Raw genomic sequence first — 22,125 nt, 5'->3', positions numbered from 1 at the left:
TTAAATTCTATAGTTTGTACTTCATTATTAATTCCGCGTAACGTAAACGCGCATTACTCAGGTCACCTGTTTCAACGCTATTGTTGTCTTTCTTCCATACATTTTTCTTTGCTTTCATTAATAAATTACTTCATATAATATAGAACCCATTACATCTGAACCCTCCTCAAAGTTTATCATGCCATCTTTGGCGTAGGTACAGAATGTATAGAATCGATGAAAATGATAAACGACTTTTGAAGTTCGAATATTTCGTTCCGTCGCACGTACTTTGCATCAATCTATTTATAATCATTCACGATGCGATTTCAATGTAAAATGACACGTGAACTTTAAACCGCGGTTTACTTTCATTGAATTATTTATGTAAGATAGGTATCCAAGGATGAATTATTATTTGAACCAGACAAATATTTCACATTACTTTGTAATTTCAAAAAGGCAAGTCTAAATTAACTGCTGAAAAATTCTTCGCTTCCAACGTCTATGTATCTAGCGCAAGCGATGAATATCATTAAAGTCGTGCAAATGATAAAAATGTTTCGACTTGGACTTCAACGCGTGTTATGCAAAATGTAGTTCGTCTCATAGCAAATTAATTGCGCGTTAATGATCATTTTAATATATAAAAGTTATAAAAAGTTATACAAATCTGAATAAAAGAAAAACAAGATCATTGCAAAAAAATAACTTGTTCGCTAACGTAAATAGATTTATTTCTACTGACTTTCATAATTCAAGACACGTGTCTAGCACATTTCGTATACGATTAGACTTGTATAGATACCTGGCGGTATGGGGAAAACAAAAAAAAAGAACCTAAACTCGTTGCGTTGTGTAAATTGTGACAAAAAATATAAAAAGTACGAAAGTATTTTTTTAGCATGTTGTAAAGTTACAATAAAACGTACCTCGAACAGTGGTGAACAGGCTGAATAGATATTAGTAAAATATTACATAACATTAGCATAAAAAATTCAATGATTATATGTTTAAAGCGTGTCACGTACCGGTACGAAACTAGCGCAAAAAGTGAAATTCTTTCCAGATTATCCGGCAATCAATTCTATCTGGTACGCGTTGCCTTCCATCCACGGTACCATTTACTTTTACGAAAATTTATTCCAGGCGGTGCTTATTTTCATTTGTACCGTTATGCTATTTCGAACGTAAACAGTCGAACTATGTTGTACTATGTTATATCGAAGGTTGTAACACGCTCAAATTATTTTGTCCCCAAGATATCTGACAATATGCTATAAGATAACGTAGCTAAAATTGACGTAAAATTCTTTGGTCTCTATCTTAGAAATTGTTTCTAATCGTATTCAACTTGCATTATTTCCCAGAATGACGCAAGTCCTGAGGCCAACGCCAGCGGGAATTTCAAAAACCACTAAAATCGCGGCGAGTAAGTATAAGTTGAAACATTAATTTGTAAAACCACCACAAAAAATATGTTTCCGCGACGGGGATCAAAGGAATTTGTTATCCCCTCCAAATGATAGCACGACTACTTGAATAAGTGGCGGCAGCTCCGCAAGCAGCATTTACGCGTGGAACGTGGTGGAACGTTAGTTCGTAAGTTTGGTTCCGTAGAAGACTAATTTAGTCGAATAGGTCCCACAAGAGAAAAGGAAGGTCAGACGAGCTTCAAAACACGCAATAGGAAGTCATTCGGTGACCGTAATTTTCACCTGTGGAGTTTCACTTCTAACCTGAATTCACCGCTGGGCTTGCTTCTAATAGTAGCGCATCTGTCCTCGAGGCACATCATATTTTCTTGGCTTAAAGATACGGATACGACGAAAGCAGACTTGTGAGAAGTTACATTTTAAACGATATCGTCTTTATTTCTTCAATATTACTATTAATATCAATTGTCAAGAAAGTATTAGACGAACGTAACGATATTTGGACAGCACCGTTTGATCAACCGGTATCACGTGTACCTCCGATTCGTACTCAAAATATTCTTTAATCACGTATTGTCATGAGCATACAATTTTAATGATCGCACAAGGAGAACGGTACGTCCAAGAAAATTTATATAAACACGAGAAAGAAAATCTTCAAGGAATCACAAGTAGGAACAAAGTTTGATTGACATTAAAAATCATGTGGCCAAAAGATGTTGGTATCAGGGCACTGGAAGTGTACTTTCCTGCTCAATATGTTGACCAAGCAGAGCTCGAACAATTCGATGGTGTGGCTGCTGGAAAGTACACTATTGGATTGGGCCAGAGCAAGATGGGTTTCTGCAATGACCGTGAAGACATTAATTCGTTGTGTTTGACAGTGGTGCATCGATTGATGGATAGGTATGCCATAAAGCCAAAGGATATCGGTAGATTAGAAGTTGGAACAGAAACAATAATAGACAAAAGCAAGTCTGTTAAGTCTGTTCTTATGCAGCTGTTTGAACCATACGGTTGTACCGACATGGAAGGAGTGGATTCTACCAATGCATGCTATGGAGGTACAGCTGCCCTTTTCAATGCTGTGTCTTGGGTAGAAAGCAGTGCTTGGGATGGGAGATTAGCTTTAGTTGTTGCTGGTGACAATGCGGTCTATTCTTCTGGAAGTGCTAGACCGACTGGTGGAGCTGGAGCAGTAGCAATGATAGTTGGTCCAGATGCACCTTTGGTAATCGATCGTGGAATAAGATCATCATATATGAAACATGCCTATGATTTTTACAAACCGAATCTAAAATCAGAGTATCCTATTGTCGATGGAAAATTATCTATTGAATGTTATTTCAGTGCTGTGGATAATTGTTATCAAACTTATTGCGAGAAAGTTAAAAAAAAGTATAAAAAGAGTGTTACTATAGATAGTTTTGATGCATTTTTGTTCCATTGTCCATTTTGTAAATTAGTACAAAAATCATTTGGCAGACTAGCCTTCAATGATTTCTTGAACACACCTAAAGACAAAGTGTCTGAGAAATATCCAGAATTAGTAAAGTTTCACAATCTTAAGCTTGAAGATACTTATTCTGACAAAGATATTGAAAAAGCATTTGTAAGTTTGAGTAAGGCAAACTTTACTCAAAAAACAGAACCTTCTTTATTTTTAGCAAATCAAGTTGGAAACATGTATACACCATCTGTATATTCTGGATTAGCATCCTTACTTATTAATAGACCTATAAAAGAATTAGCAGGTGCTAAAGTAGGAGTATTTTCTTATGGTTCAGGGTTTTGTTCTACTATGTATTCTATAACAATAACAAAAGAAGCAGAAGAAGGGTCTAGCTTAATGAAAATAATCTCGTCACTTTCGTACATAAAACCACAATTAAACGCTCGTCAAAAAGTTTCTCCGGTTGACTATACAAAGGTGTTAGAATGGAGAGAACAAAATTGTCATACTGTACCATTCAGCCCTCAAAGTAGCATTGCTGCCTTGTTCCCAGGAACATACTATCTTGAAAAAGTGGATGAAAAATACAGAAGGACTTACAAGAGAGTATGAAACTGATAGTAATTATCAGTATTTAGTTTATTGGTAGTTAATTTACTTAATGTGGTAACAAAAAATTAATCAGGGGCCTGAACAATCATTGAATAAAAATCTTAATGGTGTGTAACAACGTTTATTTATATAATTTAAAAATGTACTATCAAATTGATACTTTCTTAGTGCCAAGGAACAATAAAAAATTGTACCTACATGCACTAGAACTAATGTGACTATGCATAAGCTTAGCTTTTAAATTAATTTGTAAATTAAAAACAAATGATTTTTAACACACATACAGAGATTTTATAAAGAATGCAATGTAAAAATATAGTAAATTTTATTGTTATTCCTACAAGAGATATCTGTTTTATATGTTGTATTATGTATATTTTATATATTTAATGAAAAAATAATAAAACCTATGCATTTTATTATTATGGAGGAAATATTAATACATGAATAAATTTATATTATATTGATATTTAAGGTCTGCAATGTATTCCTTTCAACTTACTTCGTGGCAGTTAAAGACGTTGGGGCAATTATAAATTATAATTATATTATTGACACTTTGCCATTCCTCTGTTTTTGAATATGTAATTTCGATAATTGCAGGAGAGCCTCACTTATTACAACATCTTGACAAGTGGAAAAATATGATTATTTAATGAGTAAAGTTGAAGGGAAGGGTAACAGTAGCAATATTTATTGAATAAACCTCAATCATTGTAGGAATTTTCAGACCTGTACTTTTACAATAATTGAGGTTTTACTGTACAATATCAATTTTGTATATAGTATACATTAATTACGAAACATAAGTGAAAATAGAACTTCATTACGATTTTATTCTAGTCATTTCAGTATTACAACAATATTCAAAAATAGTACATTAGTAAATTTTTTATTTAAAAAAATATATTAATATATTACTTCTGTGCTCAGAGATTCAATTCATTATAAATAAATACGAACATCTACTCTTACTATATTTTTATAAATAATCGAAGTATATAATTATTGTAGAAGTAATATATAAAATCTATGCACCTATATTTACAAAGATCTAAGTTTAAAACATTCAGTGTATAATGTGTGCTAAAACTGTAGATGACAATAATTTATCAGATTAGTACAATAGATTCAATACATTATTGTTTCATAATTGTATAAAATATTGGCTCATTGCAATGATTATTTTTCTTTGTCTTGTAAGACACACAAAATTCGAAATGTTTTAATATCACATTATTTGAATTGTTATAAAAAATGTTGTACTTTGTTCTTCTACCTTATGTACAAGTTTGAACTTAGAAGGATATATAAATTGTTTCTTTAGAGCCATTTTTAAAATATTTTGTATGAACAGCCAGAACACGAAGACAATTTTCTTCCTGTGCCAAGTTTGACAATTTCATCTTCATTTGCGTTTATTTGTCGATTCTCGTGTCGTCTCTAAAAGCAAGTGAAAAGATTTGTACTTAGGTATCAAAACATTTTCTACCATTTTACTCTGTTTTTTGGTTTTTATGTATTACTGTGTATAAAAATTGTCCACTCACTTTGAGCTCAGATGCCAGATAGAAAAATACTGAATCTATATTGGTATTTTCTTTGGCTGATGTTTCCACTACTTGTAAAACTTCAGGAAGATACTGACAAAGAACATCAGCCTCTCCTTTCTCAACTTCCCGTAAACTTTCTAAATCACATTTATTACCTAAAAATGTTACATTCATAAATATGCATCAGTCACATATTATAGTTTAATGTCACATACAAAAGCATCTTACCAACTAAGACTAACAATACATGCGACGAAGTGTACCTTCTTACTTCTTCAACCCAATGTTGTAAACTTAAAAAGGTTGACCTCTTTGTAATATCATAAACTGAAATGTATTGGAGTAATCATAAGAGTGGATGGCTAAACAAAACAAAATACAAGGAAATGATGTTACATACCTACAATAACACCATTGGCAGATCTATAATAACTTTGAGTTATTGTACGAAATCTCTCTTGGCCAGCTGTATCCCATATTTGCAACTAAATGGTGACAAAAATACTTCTAAACTATGCTTATTAAATTCATATATTAATCTCGGAGATTGACAACAAAATTCATTGATCTTTAAAAAATTATTTCTAGCATTTAGGTCTCACAGCTTTAACGTTCCTAAATAGTACTTGCGTACAGACCAAAATAAATCATTAAAAAAATTTAAAAAGCTCATAGATCGACGCGGGTATTCATAGAACACTGTCGATCACTGACTATCAAGAGTGCGTCTTGACTTGTATAAATTTTTGTTTTCGTTTATTCAACATTTAGCATTAATTCATGGCAATGCCAACTCCATAAAAACATTAAATAAAATATTAAAGCTAAGCAAAACTAAGGTGGGGCGGTTATAATCCATCTAACCCCAAAAGAATTAAGTCACGAGGGAATTAAAAAACTCTTGGCTTGTACATGTTCGAACATAGGTGGATCAAACTTACCTTGACCTTCTTGTTATCGATCAGTACGGTTTTCATGGAAAAATCAACGCCGATCGTGCTTCCGTGTCTTTCGATAAATGTGCCAGATCGAAATCTTTGAACGACACACGTTTTACCCGTTCCACAATCACCGATAAGTACGATCTTGAACAAATAATCGAAGCTCTCATCGTTCGTGGCCATCAAATTGTCCGGATCGCGGTTTGACATTTCTTTTCGATCGTCGAAATAGTCTGTTAAATCGACGATACTCTTTTTACACCACACATTCAGACGCACTGGTTACCTACGCCATTGCTTTACCGATCTCCATCACTTACCAAGCACAAGCACTCTTACAAATTCTTGGTAGTCTGCATTAATGCTTTTATTCCATTCAATTTGTCATAGATGTTTTAATTTTTGTTGTACAGCATCGAACTATTATGACGTAAAGATATATTTAAAGACTTAGTAATAGTAACATGGCGTACGTATTTTATTTATAAATTGTAACTGTAAATAACAAGATGATTTTTTTAAATGTCTTTATTTGTGATCATTTAATAAAACGGGACTAGTACATGAGATTATCATATACATTTATTATAAACTTTCTCTTAAAGGAATACATTCTATCGCTAAACAAGTATAAATACAATGGGAATCATGATGAATGAAACATTACTTTCCAGAAGTGAATCTTGAGAGACCTTCTAACAGGCTAACGTATGCCGTGTGTTCGTAATTCGTACTAAGTTCCACTAGTTTCTCCGCAAATTCGTTGGAGATGCCTTTCTCCTCAAGGTAGTTCATCAGCAAGTCATACAGATACTGAAATAATAGATGTTATGAAAATGGTATGTAATTATACTAGGGAAATTGCATGGAGAACATTGCTTTGTTACATCCTCTTGTTTTGATCTTATCATCAATGATAAAATCATAACAGAGAATATATTACTTTTCCAAAGATAAATATTCAACATGGTTACTGTATACGCCATCTTGTACTCAACTCTTTGGATGTAGCTTATAAAATAATTGTAGTATAACTTACTCCATCAATGATTTCACCAGCAACTGCATAAACTTTGTCACTGTGTTCACCTTCATACAAAGTGATTTCATCAATGCCAAAAATATCATCTGAAATAGAATATATATAAATATGAGCAATAATGTGCAACACTGATTTCTTAAACAAAATACATGTAGTTACACAAATAGAATGTGTTCTTATAAAACATAATTTAATCATACTTACTGTAATCATCACTGGCACCAGATGCTCCAGGTTCATTGTTAAATGAACAGGTGAATCCAAGAGTTTGATTCCCTCTTACTACATCAACTTGAAAGTTTGGTTTACTTTTCATTTCACCGATGTCTGCATTATTGCTGGTCATATCAATGTCTGGTTCCGACTCGGAATCAACAGTGTGGTTTATATTAAATGTAATTTTAACTCTATAATAGGAATTAACATAGTACATTAAATACTTTTAATTAAAAAATATTTAACTTGTATGTTACAATTTTTCTTACGTCTCATTATCTTGCTTCTTCTCTAAAGTAACATTGGCACCATCTAAAGATACTTTGAATCCATCTAATTCTGTAGGAATAGTTTTTAGCTTTTGTGCCTTTTTCTCTGCTACAATTTCTTCAGCTAAAAATTCTACGAGTTCTTTTTCACCTCATAAAATAGATTAAAGTTAAGTTTAGTTATTTTCAAGATTTTTTTATCGTGTAAAATAGGATAGAAAAATTATACAGAGATAAGTATACCTTTTGTGTGGACGCTTCTGCAACAGCCACAATTGCAAAAGACATTGTGGTGTTTAAATGCTTTTATCGAAGAGAGGGGTGCAACTTCGGTTTGTCGAGAGTGAAGATTCCACAATGTTCTCAATTGATTATTTACAATACCCGTGCCCGAAGTTGACGAGAAAAGATTCCTAATCGCCGACGTACGCAACGTATTTCTTATGATACCATTCATTTTAATCCTTTCAATAATTACACTTAGTACAACCTAACCGGCAATCTAACAAAATGGTTTCACGTTGAGCGTCGAAGTGAGCACGAGGACAGAAGAATGGTTGCGTCATGAAATAGCAAAATATGCTACCCTTCCAACATGACTTCCGGTGTGGATCAATTCTAACGCTCCCTATTGATACAGAGTGAACTTGATTTGAAATTGGAGCAAGAAATAACTAGAAAATTCATTTTAGCTTTTTATTTAAAATAGAATGTACAATATATACTTATCTCAACGAACATTTATTGTATAAACTAAGACTGTTCCGTTGTAGAGTTATTTCACAATCGTTTATCATGGACATCACAACCATGGACACAATCTCATGACTCTTATATTTAACTAAAACTAAAATTAAATAATAAGTGCATGGAATAATAAAATAGATAATAGGGCATGTGTGATTATGTCAATATTATCATTATAGATGCATGCATAACAGTTTAATTAACCCTAGTGGCGCCATCGGTGGCAAAGCGCCCAAGTTTGTAGTGAAAATAGTTCTCGCCACTGCTGCTAGATGGCGCCACTACGAAAAATCGATAATAATTGCTAGATTAAATAATTATGCATTAAAATAATAAAATTGGCATGTTGGCTACTATGTTGAAGTATTATAAAGCAAAATACATCGTGATAGTTACTCATTTAAGTAAAATAAAAGAAATAATTTTATTAACCGTGTGGCGCCATCTAGTGGGAATATTAGGAACTATTTTCACTATGAATTTGGGCGTTTTGCCACCGATGGCGCCACTGCTGCCGAGACCAGAATAAAATAAAATGTTTTTAAAAATGATAAATTAGCATAATCACACATGCCCTGACCATTTTATTATTTCCTCCACTTATTATTTAATTTTATTTTAAATTAATTATAAGAATTATTAGAATTAGAAATTATTGGCCGGCTTAGAAATAAGTTGCGACTGTGAATACCTGTCCACGAATCGCGGGCGTAGGCTTATTATTATTTTGCATGCATAACGTATAATTGCGTTTTGCGAATAAATACTAATGGTACGTGTAAGTTAGGCATATATGGCACAAAGTATATGTATGTAACATACATTTATTATGTCCAGAAAATTTATTATTGACATAGGTTATTCTGCTTTAGAATAATCTAACTTTGTTTTTTATTAATTACATATAGGACTAACATAATTCATACGCGAAACGAATACACGTGACCACCCGGCGCATAATTTACCTTGAAATGCAATTTTGAATTCTTCGTAAACATGACATAGCATGTTTTGTTCTAATCTCGATTGTGAAGTACATATACTCAAATCTGATTGCACTTACACAATATCTAGCAGGTAACAGTCTGTAAACATGAACCGAATAGTGATATTTGGAGCTACAGGAAATACTGGATTATGTGCTTTAAATACTGCTATAAACAAAGGTAGTGTATTCATTTTTTATTATCTATATACAGAGGAATAAAAAATTATTTAAAGTATAAGTTTATGTAACATTAATTTCACTTACCTTTGATCAGTTATTCTCAAATTCAGGATTAGATGTAAGGGTGTTTGTGAGGGATGAAACAAAATTGCCAGCAAATGTGAAAGACAAAGTAGAAGTTGTTGTCGGTAATGTTACAAATGCAGAACAAGTGTCAAATGCAATAAAGGATAGAGATGCTGTGGCTGTTGTGCTTGGTACACGAAATGACTTGAGTAAGTATTGTACTTTATGTTTAAATTATCAAATTTTTTATTGTTTTATTAAATATTTTTAGGTCCAACCACTGTGTTGTCCCAGGGCATGAAAAATATAATAGATGCTATGAAAACACATAATGTAGAAATATTATCTGTTTGTTTATCTGGTAAATGTTCTTCTTTAAAATGTATTTTAGTATTTATACAATTTTCTAAGTAACAATTTATTCTTGGCAGCATTTTTATTCTATAAACCTGAAGCAGTACCTGCTATATTCAAAGACTTAAATGCAGACCATCAACGTATGTTTGACCTTCTCAAGGAAAGTGGACTAAAATGGATTGCAGTATTACCACCCCACATTGCTGGTATTCATTATATCAAAATAAAAAAGGAAAATCGACGTTTTACAACATTGCGATTAATTGTTATCATTTATTTCATTTTCAGATGCACCCAGTTCGAAGTATGTAATCAAGCACGACGAATCTCCGGGCCGTGCAATATCGAAACATGATTTGGGTGCTTTCCTTATTGAAAGCCTTCAACAATCAGAACATTATCAAAAAGTTTGCGGTATTGCAACTGTTTCATAAATAACATAAAATATCATTACAGATAAATAAAAATGATTCTATTTCCTTCTCTGGATAATGCATTAAGTGATGCATAAGGAATTAAAAATTTTCACATACAAAAACACAGTTTGTGGTTTCTAATATCTATTGGAATAAATATGATATGTGTTTTATGTGAAGAGTATTTCTGCATTATGTATAATTAAAAAAATAGCTTAGTAAATAAATAAATAATATGCATTTTGTAAAGCATTTATACATGGAATATGAATGAATCTTGTAGAAGCAAGCATTTTGTTCATTATTTTACGATGATAAATTTTTTATCATATGCGTTCTGTGAGCTATTACACTTAAATCAAAAAACTTTGGCACTTGAAAGTTTGGCATTGGAGGAGGTGGTGGGCCAGAACATTGCGTACATTTTTCTTTAAGCTTTGCTTTAGTAAATGCTGCAGTAGAATATACAACATCATTAATTCCATATGCTTTAAATGGATCACACGTTTTGTATCCATTTTTAAAGTAAAAAACTTCTTGGCCTTTAGTTATTAATAATACATTTTTAATTCCTTTTTTTGCTACATATTCTTCTGCCCCACGCAGCAGTCTAGATCCAAGTCCTTGAGATCTATATCCATAATCAATTATAACTAAAATGTAGAAAAGAAAATTAAATCCTTCTGTCTCGCTACTTCTGTTTTATTTTTTGCTCCTTAAGTTGAACTTACCTGACTGTATGAAACAACTATGACGTAATCTGGGTATTAATGATATTTTACAATGACCAAGAACTTTGTCATTCTTATCAATAAGTATGAGACAAGTGGGGAATTCATCGCATGATACACTTAGAGATTTTAACCTGTTTAACAATAAAAATACTCAGTAATAGGAAGTTCTTTTCCCTATAAAATTAATGTAATATACCGTGCAGACTCGCTTCGTGGCCATTCAGAATTAAGTAATGTGCAACAATCCTGGATCAAATCTTGTCGTTGATGAATGGGTACTATAACATATTCCTTGTCAATGGTTGTCATAATTTTTCTGTAAGAATACATTTTGGTCCTGAATACTATTACGATTTCCACCATGACATAATTTCGATTTTTCGAAAAAGTTACGAAATTAGACCGTTATATACCAAGATGAAATCTCAGATAAGGAGTATAGAAACGTGACTTTGTTCTAAGAATAAATTATTTCTACACTTTCATTTAGAAATCGATATAAATATGCCAATCGTATGGCAAAAGGTTAAATAATACATGATTCACGAGAATTAGATGACGATATTCGTTCGTGAAAAGTGAGCGTCTATTTTTAAAGATACCCGATCGAATCCCAAACAGGAAAAGACGCACAACAACCTGTGATTGACAGATATCGGAAAATAGAAAAGGATGTGTGTCAACAAGTGTAATAGTTTGCAGCGGATGTCCTTACCGTATTTTTTTTTGTGGACAAAGGAACTTGACACACAAGTTTAAAGGTCACTGTGCTCTTCACCTGAATGTACTCGTACGGAAATAGCTTTCAGATTACTGTCATCTTGAGCTAGGAACGATATTTCTGTTGAACATATCCCCACCGTTATGTAAAATTTCACCACACCCAACATTATTGGGCATAACGTCTTGTTCTAATGTATCCTCGAATGTGTACTCGCACGTTCTCTAAATTATCGAAGCAAAAACTGCGTTATTATTAATTATCATACAGATCAATTTTGCGTAGCATTCGTAGAGGATGAAATCACATTCTTAAGTTTTACGTTCGTTTCATTTTGTCTTTCATAGAGAAATTCTTAGACTTGTTTTACAAAACAATGCATTCTTTAAATAGTTGGTAAATAGTATCGTTTCTCCTGTACCCTTTTTCTTTTCGAATATCAAAAATATAAGTAATTTTTATCTAATATATGAATTCCTTTTTATTTGTAACGTATGCTGTTATTTGAATTGCCCATGACCCATTCCCTTTCGAACGCTTGTATCTTTTTTTGCATTTGACCCATTTTTCCTAATAGCCTCTGTTCTATATGTGAACAGTGTTCTGCATTCTTTATTTCGACAGTGCTGGTCAATGACATTACAGAATAGTCTGTCACATATCATTCCTCTTTCATCACGATTGCTTACCATGGCACTTTGGAAGATTCTTTTAAAATCGAAGAGATAAATTTATCTTTCTTATTCACGAGGAAGAATAAAGTTAATGCTCATAGTCTGCCATGTATTTCGAACATAATTTTAGCCTATCGATTCTTTGGAGCTAATTTAGTCTCTTTGAGAACCACTAACCTCTGTCGAGGAACGTCGAACGTTTGGTTTATTTGTGTCACTTTCCGCTTCTAGTTTTATGGTGTCTGTGTGTGTCGAATGTAAACACTCGCATTGATTCACAATATACTTTCTGAAAATATACTTTCAATTACAAATATTAATATTGCTTTGAAACTGTATCAACAATCAACAGTAAATCCTGGCGATAACAAGTTTATTTTGCCGCGTCAACGAAATGGACATTTAAACATTTGTCGTCCTGATACTTTTGTGAAGCGAAAATGTTGCCAGGAAGACCTCCGGTGACAGGTAATGTCATACAAATTTAATTGAAAATTATGAAAATTAATTTTAACCCAAGGAAGTACTTTCTATCTCACCTAACCTCTTACCTTTTATTTTGCATAATTGACAGAGAATCCTTTGGGACTCTCTTGGCATGACAGCGCTTGGATTCCTGTATTAAATCCAAACAACATAATGGATTACTTCTCTGAAAGAAGTAATCCTTTCTATGATAGGACATGCAATAATGAAATTGTTAAGATGCAACGTTTGAGCCCTGATCAATTGCAGTAAGTGTTCTCAAAGTTCCATTATTGAATGATACAATTCAGAATTAGGAAACTACTCTTGATCTTTTAATTTCAGGAATATGACTGGACTGGAATATATCTTATTACATGTACAGGAACCTATTTTATATGTAATTAGAAAGCAACATCGTCATTCTCCTATTCTAGCAGCACCACTTGCGGATTATTATATCATTGCAGGTACCATATACCAAGCACCTGATTTAGCATCTGTTGTCAGCTCCAGATTGGTACTTATCACTTATCAGAAACATTATAGCGATTAAAAATATGGTTTTAATTTGTGGAATTCTATTCTTCAGTTGTCTACAGTGCATCACTTACAATCTGCTTTTGAAGAAGCCAGCTCCTGTTCCCGTTATCATCCTAGTAAGGGATACTATTGGGATTTCAAAAATGGGAAAGCCTTGGCTGCTAAAAAGGAAACACCTGTTCGCGAGGAACCTAGCTCTTTATTCCAACGTCAAAGGGTAGATATGCTACTCGCGGAACTTACGCGGAAGTTTCCATTGTCTGTTCCAAAGCCAGTGCATCAAGCTACAGAATCACGTAAGTATTTAGTATAGTAAGAAAAGTATTAATTAAGTAATAAAAATAACATTTACTTGTTTGTTTTTAGCTATCGAAATTAAACAAGAAGTAAAAGTTGAGAAGAAAGATATGAAACCACCGCCAGAAAAGAAGCCAAAAGTTAATTAACGAAAATTGTAATATATAAGGATTTAGGTTTATGTAATTTGTATAATGTCTATTATCATGGGACATTTACTTCACGAGACAGGCATTTAACATTTTAATTGTATTTTTTTCTGGAATATAAAAACTGTGATGAATTGGTATGCGATGTATTAGTATTAGATTTAATGTAAAATTAAAGACAAGTTGAATATTTTTTATTTCACTGTTTGTTTTCTTATTTCTTTTTATACCATGGACAATCAAGATCGTCAATTTCGTCTTTTATATTATGTTTCGTCGATTTAAGCTGTTTCTTCTTAATATCTTTGTGCCTATATCGTGTTCCATCGCGAACGTTGGTAGTAGGACACTCGGGTGTCGGGTGACAGGGAGGATCTCCGTGTTTTCGTGCTCGAACATAGTAGGAATACGTTGAAATAGTGTTTGACATGATCTAGAAACGTTACAACCATATTTTTATAATTATCGAATAAAATTCAGAGGTATTCTGTCACAGACTTTCTTATTGTTTTGCAATGTGGACCGAATACGATGCATGATGCCTCTTTTGTTATCACAAGTTTAATTATTTTCTCAGTAGAAATATCAAGTATAAAAATGTAACTGTTGCACTTTAAATTTTTACGAGGGCGGTCATAAAGAAAACGAAACTTTGAAATGTCAAGACATATTAGTTTGTCAATTTTTTTTTAGAATTTCATTTGTAATTGACTCGATTAGCTAGCAACAAACGTGTCCCTTTACAACATAAAAATTGTACATAACCCGTGAGATATGATATGCGATCAAAATACATGCGGTACAGAGTACCCAGACGAAGAAATCAAGGAGCAGTGTGACACGTGCGTTGATGATGAACTTATCAAACGACTGAAACACGAGAAACGGAAACTCGTTCAGTTGGTTCGTCAACAAATGGAACGATTTCAGGAAACAGAAGTAAAATCATGTAACAATTAAATCTATCTAACATTCCAAATTCACGATTGTGTATTAAAGAGAAAAATTATGACTTTCTCAGTACAGTTTGCCTTCAACGTCTGATGAATCAAAAAGACTGTACAAGCTGGATCTGCAAGACACGTTCATGAACGAAGAATTGAGCCTAAAAGAAGGCATAAAAAAGGAAGGAAACGTAACACCGCGTACTCTTTATATTCCAAGTTCAACGCCGATTCGTCAACCAAGGCCTGCACGTCGTTTAGGAAAGATTCGCCGACGAATTTGCGTACTAGTGTCAGTCACTGGAGTCATCGTGCTGATGTTATTAATATACGGTGTTTATTTTCGCTTGTATCTTTGCAACAATGGTCAGGCTTGTGTAACGTCTTTTCAATACACTCACGCTAAGCACGCGTTGTTTTAAACGACATTTTATTTAAATCAAATAACCGCGAGACCGTTATTCTCCAAAGAAACGCTTGGAAAGATCCAAGCGAACTATACGAAAACAGTGTACGCGTCGTAACTTTGGGTGAAATTTGCTGCGTAATAAGGAAAGCGTCTAAGACTTGACACAAAATATATTAAACTTGGAATAATACACCGTGTGTAGCGTTTAGTTAGTATGCAACTAGTCATCTCGATGATTCCTAGATAGATCGTTTTCGGTTCCGTGTATTTTTGACGACTAGGCGTTCGACCTTTACGCTGCGTATTGCGTCGTTATGTCCGTCCCGTGTCATTTCATGTGCGACAGAACCAGTTGCAATTCGTTTCGTGTATGTCCATCGTCGGTCGGTGATCGACAGTACGATTGTTTAGACTTCGAGATCGGTCCTTCTGATATGTTTGCTCGTTCTTCTTTTTAAATGATTTTTTACACGCAACTTTCCGGACCAGGTATAGAGTTGGCAATAATGATCTCCTTCATTAAGTTACGGTCAGCCTTAAAGCTAATAGGTTCCCAAGACTTCGCGGAGAAGGGGTTTAACTGCAACGAAAAGCGAGAAATATTTAAAAACGACACTTCGTTATAAACATTTCAAATTCAGAAGCTATAGAGGACTTACGCTGCATCTGTTAGTTTGAAGTCCTTGTTTGTGGATGTCGTACGGCGCGAAGAGCGTGTCTGGTCTCACAGGTAGAAACAATTGTGGTTCACGTTTGATTTTCTCCTGATCTGAAGGGTGAACTGGGGTAATTTAGCATTCATGGGGTAGTTTTAAGAAAGAAATTTACCTTGCGGTGACTGTATGATGTCTGGTTGATTGTTGAGCGCGTAATCGGTGACCTGTTTCAGCGTGTACTCGACGAAGTAAGTGTGATCCCCGTGCGTGACGTCGAGCATCGAGTTGTTCCTCGAGTCTGGCGGTGTGATTATCGGTTGTTTCATGTAGGGTTCGATGTGCACTGGGGATGTTGTACCTCTGCGTCGGTACATCATCAACATCACTGAGAGCACAGTGATACCGAGCGCCATTAGGCATCCGATGAGGAGCAGGATAAGCGGTACCATGCTCACTCCACTGTCTGTAGAAAGGAATTCAAGCATCTCAATTCAACAGAATTTGATTTACTCAGGATATTGTTTAGTTGTTTAGATTGTACAGACATTCCTGGGTAGGAATACATTTTACCTGTGTGTTTCTCGGAGTCCCTCAGCATGATGTCCTCCAGCAAGCTCACCTCGCTACGTCCTTTGGCGTTCACAGCATACGTGACTAAGTAAAAATGCGTAGCTGGAAGAAGATCCGCTACGGCTATACGAAATAACGGCACGTCGGCGGATACGCTGGACGCGTTCACTCGCAGATTTCCGGTGACGACCTCGTAGGCCTCCAGTCGAAACTCTTGCCTCAGTCCTCCATCGTACCCTGGCACGCACTCGACCACCAGTATCTCGGAGCTCTGGTTCAACGACTCCTTTATCGTGCAATTGTTCAAAGGATTCGGTTTAACTGTAAACGAAAGCGAGTTTGCGTTAGGAAAGAGAACGCTCTAGCTTAAATTAAAATTCGTAGGATCAGTGGAGAGTTCAAGAGGACATCCAAGGTACCTGCTGGGATGATCTGATAGATGCAAGGCGCTTCCTGCTTCCCAATAGTGTTCCTACCCCAACACGTCAAGGCGCCATAGTCCCTCTCGGACATTGGGGTGTAAACGAGCTCGCTCATCGTCCCGTTGTTGCCGTCGAACTTCGCTGGAGCCACCTCGAAGTTCTCCCCGCTGTTGTTGAACTCCCAGACGAACTCTACTTCATTTGGATCGGCGTCGACCTCGCAGCGGACCTTCACGGACTCCTCCAGCGACGCGCCGATGATGGACACCTCCTTCGCCTTGCAAACTGGAGCGACTGGACAATTCAAAAACAGGAGATATAATGTTTCTTCTTTTTTCCATCATCGTCAAAAAGTCGTTAAAATGAACTATGACAACTTACACTGTACTCGCAGGGTGACTACAGGGCTGGTGGTCTCCCCACGATCGTTGCTCGCTAGGCACGTGTAATTGCCCGCGTTGTCGCGGCCTATCTTCTGTAGCACCAGGCTCTGAGTGCTCATGATTATCCCAGCTGAATAATTTTGCGTTAATACTGCATCCTGCGAATCCACGAATCCATGGTTAGTTACTGTTTTCGTATTGCCGACAGATCAACAGGCTACTCACATTGTGTCTCCACGTGATTTTGTGGTGTTCCGGGTTAGCTCGGACCTTGCACTCAAAGTAGACGTCGTCGCCCTCTTTTATCTTCTCTGCGTTTAGGGTGCTGCCCAGGTGCAGCTGTACTTTAGGTGGAACTGGGGAAACACGACGAATTATCATATGAACGGCAGGTTCTCATCAGATGGTTTATGATACTCACAAACTACATTTAATTGAAAGAAGTCTTCTAAGTATGCGTTTGGCAGTGATGGATTCTCCCCGCGACATTTCAGGATCATCCCGTGGTCGTCGGGGACTGGCGAGAATATGAGCGTACTTAGGACCACCGAAGCGTTTCCTCCGTCCAGTACCTGAACAATTCAAGCTTCGTTTAGCTACCATAACTTTCACAGTTTTCTACAAAAGTCCTAGTCGATTACTTTGCCACTACGATAAACGGTGTTTCCCTCCAACCAGCTTATTCGAGCCCGAGGATGCGACCCCGTCGTCTCGCAGGCGATGGAGTAGTCCTTCTCCGTCTCGAGGATCTCGGGTTTCGACAGGATCTTCACCGACGATGGTTTCACTGAAAGGATTGATCGTCCATGTATAAATGATCTTATAAGAGATATTTCGTACACGTTTACATTGCTCGACACGCACGGTAAACGTCCAAGAGGACGGTTTTCTCTAAGGGAGGTATAAGGTGCGTGTTGGAGGCTCGACATTTGTAAGTTGTGTTACGGTGCTCCCTCCTCAGCTGCGGTATCTTCAATTTACTGACGACGATGTTCCGAGCGATCTCTTCTAATCTACTGTCCACTTCTTTCTCGTTCACTAGCCAGCTCACCACTGGCGTTGGTTTGCCTGTAATTAGAGGAAATTACTTGTAGTATTTATACCGGAGTATTTGTACTTGTACAGAGTTAGACATTAGGAAGAATTACCTCCTCTAACTTCGCAAGACAGCTCGAACTCTACGCCAACCTGGAAGGGACCCGCGGTGTTCTCCACTTCCACCCCTGAACTGTCGTAAACCAGTAGTTGATGTGGCGGAACTGAAAACAATTCCAAACAGTATCGAAAATGAAGCGAAGCGATGAAGTGAAAATTCCACAAAAGGGCCGATTGAGGTTCCAGAAGAAGATCTAAAAAAATATGTACCTATTACTGTGAGATTAACTTGAAAATTCTTCGTAGGCGAATTCTTGAAGTCCACCCGACACCGATAGATTCCCTCGTCGTCCAGCTGAACCGCCTCCAGGGTAAGAGCGGCTGGCTTCGTCACGGTCACGAAATAAGCCCTTGGCCCAACGACGTTGCTGTCCGACCAGTTCAGAGCTTTGTTGAACGCCCTGCCCCGCACGTCGAAACTGAAACAATTCCCATCGTTTTAACATCGTAAAACGCAGAGTTGAGCTGTCTGCGGGAGGTCAGCAGCTGATGGATCTATTTGTTTTTATTCCTATAAATCTGGAATTTTTATTCTTTCGTCGGAGTAAAATTTTTTTTAGCGAAATTGTTACCTGTAAATCGGTTGAACAGCATCGTCGCGAAACCAAAGCACCATGTATACGCGATCCTCGCGCGTGGACGGTTCAATGTCACAAGGCAATCTAGCGGTGCGTCCAAGAACGGCGCTGACTTCGAAAGTTGCGACTGGAAATCAAAAATCGCAGCTGTAAAGAGAGCGATCCAGCCGAGAGTGTCCGATTCGAGTCAAGAATACGTTTTCCAGAGTCAGCTGCTATTGCAAGACGTGGATTAAACCAAATATGTCGATATGTGTGCTAGGTCAGTCGCGAGTCCGACTAATATAGAATGTGTACAAGCTACTTGGGTTCTAATATTCTCGATAACTATCTGTGACGAATGCCAATAATGCTTCCAATCGTTTTGCATTTGCTATTTATCGATCCCTATCATTATTTGCCGATACTTACTTCTCGAGCCTGCTTTGCATTGTGACATACATAAATTCCCATTACTCTCTGCTACAAAATAATTCGTTTCTCAACGTACAAGTATCCGGATCAAGGGCTTATGATTTTGATTAAGAAATGTAAGAAACAGAGTTCCAGCGTTACTCAGATTTTTGTACAATCTATAGAATCTACTGTATCTGTGTTTATGCTGGATTTTTACATAACGTCCTGTCGTTAATTAAAAGCTGCCATTGCAATAATAGAAACAAGTGTTCGAGCCTAGCATTGCTCGAAGCGAATATCAATAATGCGCGTTTGAACGGTCGCATTCGGCGCGCTATCTTCCGTGTGGCACGCGTTCGCATTCACTCAAGTAGATACGGTCTGTGCTTGGTCGGACATGCGTGTGGATAGTATAGTCGCATACTAGATGTAATATAATGCGTGCACTTCACGCAATCGCACGTAATGTCCATTGACTCGTTCGCTATGTCTGACTCGCTCGAGTAGATTTAGCCTATGCATGGTCAGACACGCGTCCTGGCTACTGTGTGTATTTTATGTATTTCATTTAAAATGGAAAGATCCATAAGTTTTGCTTTTTGGAAAACCGATTGTAGGTAAGTAGGATGAAGTCGTATTTATCCTATTATCTTCGTCAGAGTACACAAAGTAAACTTTTCAAGTGCACCACTACTTGTATCGTTAATCGAGTTAACTGATTCTTGACGATTCCAGAGATGGAAATTTCCGAGGAGAGATCATCAAGAAGCTAGAACTAACTAAGAATTATTTAAGGGCTGCTTGTCTCAAGAAGGTCTTGTGAACTTTGGCAAGGTGGATAATAGGCATCGAGACTTTCACGCTGGGATTGAAAATTGTTCGCGAGAAGAAGGAAAAGAAAGTTCTATTTCCGAAGTTAATAGTTTCCTTTCCCAGCATAAAAGAACGATTCAGCCTGAATTCTTTATCAACGTGCTTTCCAATCCTCGATCCTCTTTCATTTTATTCAAACCCACCCTGAAGTGTGTATTAACAAAGCTTCAAGTTTACTTCCCTTTCGTCTTTCACACGATGTAATATAATAATATGCGGTATAATACAAAAAGAGAATGACTGATGAAGAAGAACAAAGAAGACCAGAGGAGCCTCTGCATCCTTGAATAAAATTCCTCTCCCTAGAATTTCGACAGTCCACGCGTCCTTACTCGCTCTGATCCACATCCCTTTCGACCCCGATCTTCCCTTATCCGTCCAATCTGACCCTAACGCGATATCCGACCTCTGGAAAGCTCTCGCGACAACGTACCTAAGTCATCGTCCTTGTCCCAGTTGCCGGTGGCGTTCACGTAGACGACCACGGCGAGTATGTAACCGCTGATGACGAGCTTGACGGCGACATCGGCGAGCGCTCCTATTGCCATCCCAAAGGGGAACAGTCTGAGGGGTGACTTGGTTAGTTTCAAATCCACTCCTCGCATAATGTCACCCCACGCCGGCCTGTCCTGTGGCTCTCCTTTATTATCATTCCACGTCGAGAGGTAGACGGCCTCCACCCCACCTCCTCCTTCGCCTCGTCCTCGTGCGGTGTCCTCCGAGCGTAGGATAACCCCGACGAGGGGCAGGGGACAGGGAGCAGGACACGCTCACCGATTAATTCTGCTGGTGCGAGATCGTTTCGAGGAAACTGCCGTTCGCCTCTCGTTCCCGGCGTGCATCGAGGATCCTTCGCGCTTGCAAACACCCCTTACCCCTTTCTCTCTTCTTCGGCTCGTAGAAAAACACGTCCAGCTTCGATCGCGACTCGAATCCGCTACTTACATCGACGTAGGAGGCCGGAGAACACGGCTGCACGAAGGGTAGCCACCCTGTTCCCAGTTAGTGGGTCGGTGTATATAAACGTTTCTCAAAAATTATTGTCGTCCCGGCAGCGCCGGCTCTCGTTAACTCGCCACACCGCGCTTCGACAATGGCGATAACGTCGAGGACACGCAGAGAGTGCCTCGCAGGGGTTGGTAGGAATCTGTCTATGGGCTACCGTGCTTTCTCGTTCCGTCCGACAACTCCGTGTCTCCTCGAGGCCGTCACCTTACGCTACACCCCCCCGTTCCTTCCTTTCCTCGTTCCTTCGAGGGCCTCGACAGCTTCCGTTCGATCTTCGCGGAGGCATTCAACGCATACACACGTACGTACACGCGCGCACATCCACGCACTCGGAGGAACCGTTTCACTGGATCACCTTCTCGCGACCGTGGCTATCGCGACTTTACGGTCAGGCTGGCAGGAAGGTTCCCGTGTTTAGGCGAACACGAGGCCTCCGTCGGCATTTGGAGCAACGTCGAGGGAGCGCTCGACGTCGGAGCCGACCAGCGGACGTTTCACGCGAACACCGCGTCGTTCTAATGGACACACGCTTTCCTGCAGGCGTCGCTAACCCGACGACGATGAGCGCCCGATCGATTTTCGCGAAGTCAGTCTGATCTCGCTTCGTGTTTCGACGCTCTCGATTCCCAGCGCGATATATAGGCCCCCGCGAGCGGCGTCAAGAGCGTGCTCGGCTCGACGCGACCCGCACACAGCCGAACATGGACAAACCCTCACCAATCACCGCGACCTCCTCTGCCGTTTTATGCTCGTCGATGGTCGCTGTTAGGTGGCGCGAGACGCGTACGGTTCATCGAGAACTTTGCAACCGTTTACCCCTAACTACCCCTCTATCAGTCGTTCGCTTCATCGGGAATTTCGTTTAATCTTTACGGTTCCAAGGGTGGATGGAC

The 22,125-nt window shown here is 37.6% G+C and overlaps 7 protein-coding genes across 8 annotated transcripts; 3 read left to right on the top strand and 4 right to left on the bottom strand.

Annotated features, from left to right (window-relative positions):
* Positions 1-1,504: 1,504 nt before the first annotated feature.
* LOC128879768 (hydroxymethylglutaryl-CoA synthase 1) lies at positions 1,505-3,949 on the top strand. The gene has a single exon (XM_054129222.1). It carries the CDS (start codon positions 2,119-2,121, stop codon positions 3,478-3,480), a length of 1,362 nt encoding a protein of 453 aa, XP_053985197.1. The 5' UTR covers positions 1,505-2,118; the 3' UTR covers positions 3,481-3,949.
* Positions 3,950-4,290: 341 nt separating this feature from the next.
* On the bottom strand, positions 4,291-6,398 carry LOC128879773 (ras-related protein Rab-43). Its single transcript, XM_054129227.1, has 5 exons — positions 5,975-6,398; positions 5,434-5,518; positions 5,262-5,360; positions 5,031-5,188; positions 4,291-4,923 (listed from the first exon to the last, which is right to left on the bottom strand). The coding sequence occupies exons 1-5, from the start codon at positions 6,182-6,184 to the stop codon at positions 4,816-4,818; spliced, it is 660 nt and encodes a 219-aa protein (XP_053985202.1). The 5' UTR covers positions 6,185-6,398; the 3' UTR covers positions 4,291-4,815.
* Positions 6,399-6,538: 140 nt separating this feature from the next.
* Positions 6,539-8,071, bottom strand: LOC128879770 (complement component 1 Q subcomponent-binding protein, mitochondrial). Its single transcript, XM_054129225.1, has 5 exons — positions 7,745-8,071; positions 7,502-7,652; positions 7,221-7,423; positions 7,014-7,102; positions 6,539-6,787 (listed from the first exon to the last, which is right to left on the bottom strand). Exons 1-5 carry the CDS (start codon positions 7,956-7,958, stop codon positions 6,638-6,640), a joined length of 807 nt encoding a protein of 268 aa, XP_053985200.1. The 5' UTR covers positions 7,959-8,071; the 3' UTR covers positions 6,539-6,637.
* Positions 8,072-8,866: 795 nt separating this feature from the next.
* Positions 8,867-10,510, top strand: LOC128879775 (flavin reductase (NADPH)). The gene is made up of 6 exons (XM_054129231.1): positions 8,867-9,020; positions 9,157-9,414; positions 9,527-9,691; positions 9,754-9,843; positions 9,914-10,045; positions 10,128-10,510. Exons 2-6 carry the CDS (start codon positions 9,342-9,344, stop codon positions 10,271-10,273), a joined length of 606 nt encoding a protein of 201 aa, XP_053985206.1. The 5' UTR covers positions 8,867-9,020; positions 9,157-9,341; the 3' UTR covers positions 10,274-10,510.
* Positions 10,475-11,845, bottom strand: LOC128879774 (N-alpha-acetyltransferase 80). 2 transcript variants are annotated; one of them, XM_054129230.1, is made up of 4 exons: positions 11,705-11,845; positions 11,186-11,305; positions 10,987-11,120; positions 10,475-10,908 (listed from the first exon to the last, which is right to left on the bottom strand). In XM_054129230.1, the coding sequence occupies exons 2-4, from the start codon at positions 11,296-11,298 to the stop codon at positions 10,562-10,564; spliced, it is 594 nt and encodes a 197-aa protein (XP_053985205.1). In that variant the 5' UTR covers positions 11,299-11,305; positions 11,705-11,845; the 3' UTR covers positions 10,475-10,561. The 2 variants fall into 2 exon arrangements, with proteins under 2 accessions (XP_053985205.1, XP_053985203.1); XM_054129228.1 differs by lacking the exon at positions 11,705-11,845 and having other exon boundaries at positions 11,186-11,638.
* Positions 11,846-12,708: 863 nt separating this feature from the next.
* LOC128879772 (mediator of RNA polymerase II transcription subunit 6) lies at positions 12,709-14,040 on the top strand. Its single transcript, XM_054129226.1, has 5 exons — positions 12,709-12,852; positions 12,959-13,118; positions 13,195-13,369; positions 13,442-13,688; positions 13,759-14,040. Exons 1-5 carry the CDS (start codon positions 12,825-12,827, stop codon positions 13,836-13,838), a joined length of 690 nt encoding a protein of 229 aa, XP_053985201.1. The 5' UTR covers positions 12,709-12,824; the 3' UTR covers positions 13,839-14,040.
* Positions 14,041-15,345: 1,305 nt separating this feature from the next.
* LOC128879764 (protein turtle homolog A-like) lies at positions 15,346-21,863 on the bottom strand. The gene is made up of 14 exons (XM_054129209.1): positions 20,658-21,863; positions 18,950-19,082; positions 18,588-18,796; positions 18,371-18,481; positions 18,087-18,290; positions 17,864-18,009; positions 17,644-17,794; positions 17,448-17,578; positions 17,221-17,380; positions 16,837-17,133; positions 16,418-16,738; positions 16,020-16,310; positions 15,851-15,960; positions 15,346-15,771 (listed from the first exon to the last, which is right to left on the bottom strand). The coding sequence occupies exons 1-14, from the start codon at positions 20,827-20,829 to the stop codon at positions 15,658-15,660; spliced, it is 2,550 nt and encodes an 849-aa protein (XP_053985184.1). The 5' UTR covers positions 20,830-21,863; the 3' UTR covers positions 15,346-15,657.
* Positions 21,864-22,125: the final 262 nt, after the last annotated feature.

Source organism: Hylaeus volcanicus, chromosome 7 (assembly GCF_026283585.1).
Source record: "Hylaeus volcanicus isolate JK05 chromosome 7, UHH_iyHylVolc1.0_haploid, whole genome shotgun sequence".
Taxonomy (NCBI): domain Eukaryota; kingdom Metazoa; phylum Arthropoda; class Insecta; order Hymenoptera; family Colletidae; genus Hylaeus; species Hylaeus volcanicus.
Note: the sequence above shows the minus strand (reverse complement) of the source record. Positions and strands in the feature narration are given on the sequence as shown.

Bases quoted from the DNA above. Each gene is read 5' to 3' on its own strand.
- LOC128879768 (XM_054129222.1), top strand. From the start codon at position 2,119: ATGTGGCCAAAAGATGTTGGTATCAGGGCACTGGAAGTGTACTTTCCT.
- LOC128879773 (XM_054129227.1), bottom strand. From the start codon at position 6,184: ATGTCAAACCGCGATCCGGACAATTTGATGGCCACGAACGATGAGAGC. The intron at 5,519-5,974 runs GTAAGTTTGATC...GTCACCATTTAG, and splicing joins TCGATAACAAGAAGGTCAAG to TTGCAAATATGGGATACAGC. The intron at 4,924-5,030 runs GTGAGTGGACAA...ACTTGCTTTTAG, and splicing joins ATCTGGCATCTGAGCTCAAA to AGACGACACGAGAATCGACA.
- LOC128879770 (XM_054129225.1), bottom strand. From the start codon at position 7,958: ATGAATGGTATCATAAGAAATACGTTGCGTACGTCGGCGATTAGGAAT. The intron at 7,424-7,501 runs GTAAGAAAAATT...TTCCTATTATAG, and splicing joins AAGAAGCAAGATAATGAGAC to AGTTAAAATTACATTTAATA. The intron at 7,103-7,220 runs GTAAGTATGATT...ATTCTATTTCAG, and splicing joins TGGTGCCAGTGATGATTACA to ATGATATTTTTGGCATTGAT.
- LOC128879775 (XM_054129231.1), top strand. From the start codon at position 9,342: ATGAACCGAATAGTGATATTTGGAGCTACAGGAAATACTGGATTATGT. The intron at 9,415-9,526 runs GTAGTGTATTCA...TCTCAAATTCAG, and splicing joins AAATACTGCTATAAACAAAG to GATTAGATGTAAGGGTGTTT. The intron at 9,844-9,913 runs GTAAATGTTCTT...TATTCTTGGCAG, and splicing joins ATTATCTGTTTGTTTATCTG to CATTTTTATTCTATAAACCT.
- LOC128879774 (XM_054129228.1), bottom strand. From the start codon at position 11,352: ATGGTGGAAATCGTAATAGTATTCAGGACCAAAATGTATTCTTACAGA. The intron at 11,121-11,185 runs GTATATTACATT...ATTGTTAAACAG, and splicing joins CCACGAAGCGAGTCTGCACG to GTTAAAATCTCTAAGTGTAT. The intron at 10,909-10,986 runs GTAAGTTCAACT...TCTACATTTTAG, and splicing joins TAGTTGTTTCATACAGTCAG to TTATAATTGATTATGGATAT.
- LOC128879772 (XM_054129226.1), top strand. From the start codon at position 12,825: ATGTTGCCAGGAAGACCTCCGGTGACAG. The intron at 12,853-12,958 runs GTAATGTCATAC...CATAATTGACAG, and splicing joins AGGAAGACCTCCGGTGACAG to AGAATCCTTTGGGACTCTCT. The intron at 13,689-13,758 runs GTAAGTATTTAG...GTTTGTTTTTAG, and splicing joins GCATCAAGCTACAGAATCAC to CTATCGAAATTAAACAAGAA.
- LOC128879764 (XM_054129209.1), bottom strand. From the start codon at position 20,829: ATGCGAGGAGTGGATTTGAAACTAACCAAGTCACCCCTCAGACTGTTC. The intron at 18,797-18,949 runs GTAACAATTTCG...GAATTGTTTCAG, and splicing joins GCTGTTCAACCGATTTACAG to TTTCGACGTGCGGGGCAGGG. The intron at 18,010-18,086 runs GTGCGTGTCGAG...CAATCCTTTCAG, and splicing joins CGTCCTCTTGGACGTTTACC to TGAAACCATCGTCGGTGAAG.